The following is a 2,465-nucleotide window of genomic DNA, read 5'->3' as shown; positions in this document are numbered from 1 at the left end:
CAAAAATTTTATTATAAAATAAGTAATTAATAACAAATGATATAAATGAAATATTAATCATTTTAAATACCAAATTTTTCATTTAATAGTGAAAAAATTTCTTTTTTCTTAATCAAAATAGCAAAATATTTTTTCATGATATGTAAAGAAGACATAACATACTAATTTTGAATCTATTTGAAATTTTTTTAATGTTTTACATTATAAAATATATTTGTCATTTAGTCGTTTTAAAATGAAAATTAGCGAATAAATAATTAGGAATAATAATTACCATTATTCTAAATTAATTATTTATTATTTTATAAAATATATTGGATATAGAATAATAATATTATATAAAAAATAAAGTTAATAATATTATATAAGAAATAAAGAGAAAATCATATATAAATCATATTAAATATAAATTTAATATAACAAGTTTATATTAAAAAGAGAATAATTTATTGCAAAAATAGAAATTGCGATAATTGCAAATATTTTTAGACATAAATATAGAAATAAAAGTTAAATAAGAGATGGTAATTATAAATTATGCTGAATAAAATTAAAATAAAATTAAAAATATTTAATTAGGATTACCAATGCACCAACGCAAACACAAATAGCAGAAATAATCACGATCGTTTTCATTTTTTTTTTTAAGATATATCGATTTCAAATAAACAAGATTCAAATATTTTTGAAATATATCTAAGGAAAACTGAACAAATATCGAATGCACGAGGTCTTTTTATACTCTAATTTTTACCTTTATATTTCTTCTTCTTATATTTCTATTTTTTTCTCTCTTTCGTGTGATTATTATATGATATTGCATATTTTTATTGACGAAAATCCATTTATATTTCCCAAGTATATATCAAATTATTATGAATTATATAAAAATATCTGAAGATTAAAAATAAATGTTGACTAAAGCGAAAAAAAATATTCAATTAACCTTTTTTTTTATTTGCGGAATATAAAGAGTAAAACGATTATTAAAATAAAGGATACAATTTTTTTTAAATGATGTAATTTGTTTCTTTTTTTCTTTTTCTTTCCAAATTAGTTTTCTATTTAGAATTTAAAATTTTTTTAGAATAATTAAATTAATTATATTTACTATAATATATATAAAATAATTTATATATAATATATATAAAAATAATATTTACTAATGATTAATTTTTTGCTTTTAGTAAAATTTTTCACAAGTATGCAGATTATAATATAGATAATTTTAAACGGACATCGATATCTGATTAAATTAAAATTTAAGAAAGATTCTAAATTTTAATTTCGAATATTTCGAAATATAATAAATTATAAAATAAATTTTCATAAAATGCAAAAACCACAATCTAATAATAGCAACAATTTTTTAAAAATACCTCTATAAATTAAGATAACATCTGGGAGAATATTATTTAAATTCTTATTTTGTACACATATCTGAAAATGATTAAAATCCATTAATTGGTTTATCAACGATTGTTCTTGTTCTTTTATTTACACCGAATATCATTTTACAGTTTTCATTATGCAGTATGGATTTGATTATCTTTTTATATAACAATTTATAAATTGCAATTTATTTAAGATATATGTACATATATAAAATTAAAACATTCATTCAATTTATCTAATTTGTCTTAATTACTTAATTTTATAACAATTTCATTATTCTTCTTCAACTAATTACGAATAAGTGAATAATCTGCTACAACTTATGTAATTATCTCGATTCGAAAATCATCAGTAGCAAATGCAAAAAAAGATGCAAATTCTAAAAATTTTGAAACTTTAATGATATATAGATATGTATTAAATTAAATTATTTCTTTTTTTTATCTAAATTCATTTTAAGGAACAAAATTAATTTATACTATATTCAGTTAATTTTCTATTTTATCTTATAACTTGTAAAAGATAGAGAAAAAATACAAATTTTTTTCTAATGAAGATTCTTATTTGATAAAAAATTAACAAATTGTGTATGTAATTAAAAAAATATTATAAATAGAAAAAAGAGTTATACTTTATTTTTCTATATGAAATTGATAATTTCATTAATTATAATAGTATAAAGAAACAAACATTTTTTTTTTATTATAAATAATATTTCGTTTTATTGCGTATTATTTTGTTCCGCAACAATATGAGAAAATAAATTTTATTTGTATTTATTTTATGTACGGCGCAATAAAAGATTTTCATCATGCGAACATATAATACAAGAAAAAAAAATGCATTTATAAAAAAATCATATCATGAATTTCATTTTCATATTTAAGGAGGAAATAAACGAATGATTGCTTCCTGCAAAAAATATGGGAGGGATTTAATTAATGAAGATTTGTTGATGGTAAAAAATATTAAATTCCTCCAAATCGTATTAATTCGTCTATTGTAAATCTAATTTATATATATGTTTGTTGATTTTATAATAAAGATATAAATAATTGATCTAAATTCAG

General features: G+C 17.6%; 1 protein-coding gene and 1 long non-coding RNA gene across 2 annotated transcripts in view; one reads left to right on the top strand and one right to left on the bottom strand.

Annotated features, from left to right (window-relative positions):
* Positions 1-792, bottom strand: part of LOC102673442 — a 2,187-nt gene extending 1,395 nt beyond the window's left edge. Inside the window, exon 1 of the mRNA XM_006609034.2 lies at positions 586-792. Coding sequence (XP_006609097.1) covers positions 586-636 — 51 coding nt within the window. The 5' untranslated portion in view covers positions 637-792. The remainder of the gene's footprint in view (positions 1-585) is intronic.
* The window catches only part of LOC116186749, a 12,202-nt gene continuing 10,198 nt past the window's right edge, over positions 462-2,465 (top strand). Inside the window, exon 1 of the long non-coding RNA XR_004151754.1 lies at positions 462-524. This is a non-coding gene — a long non-coding RNA (uncharacterized LOC116186749). The remainder of the gene's footprint in view (positions 525-2,465) is intronic.

This window comes from Apis dorsata, unplaced genomic scaffold (assembly GCF_000469605.1).
Source record: "Apis dorsata unplaced genomic scaffold, Apis dorsata 1.3 scaffold_52, whole genome shotgun sequence".
Classification (NCBI taxonomy): Eukaryota; Metazoa; Arthropoda; class Insecta; order Hymenoptera; family Apidae; genus Apis; species Apis dorsata.
This window is presented reverse-complemented; position numbering and strand designations above follow the sequence as displayed.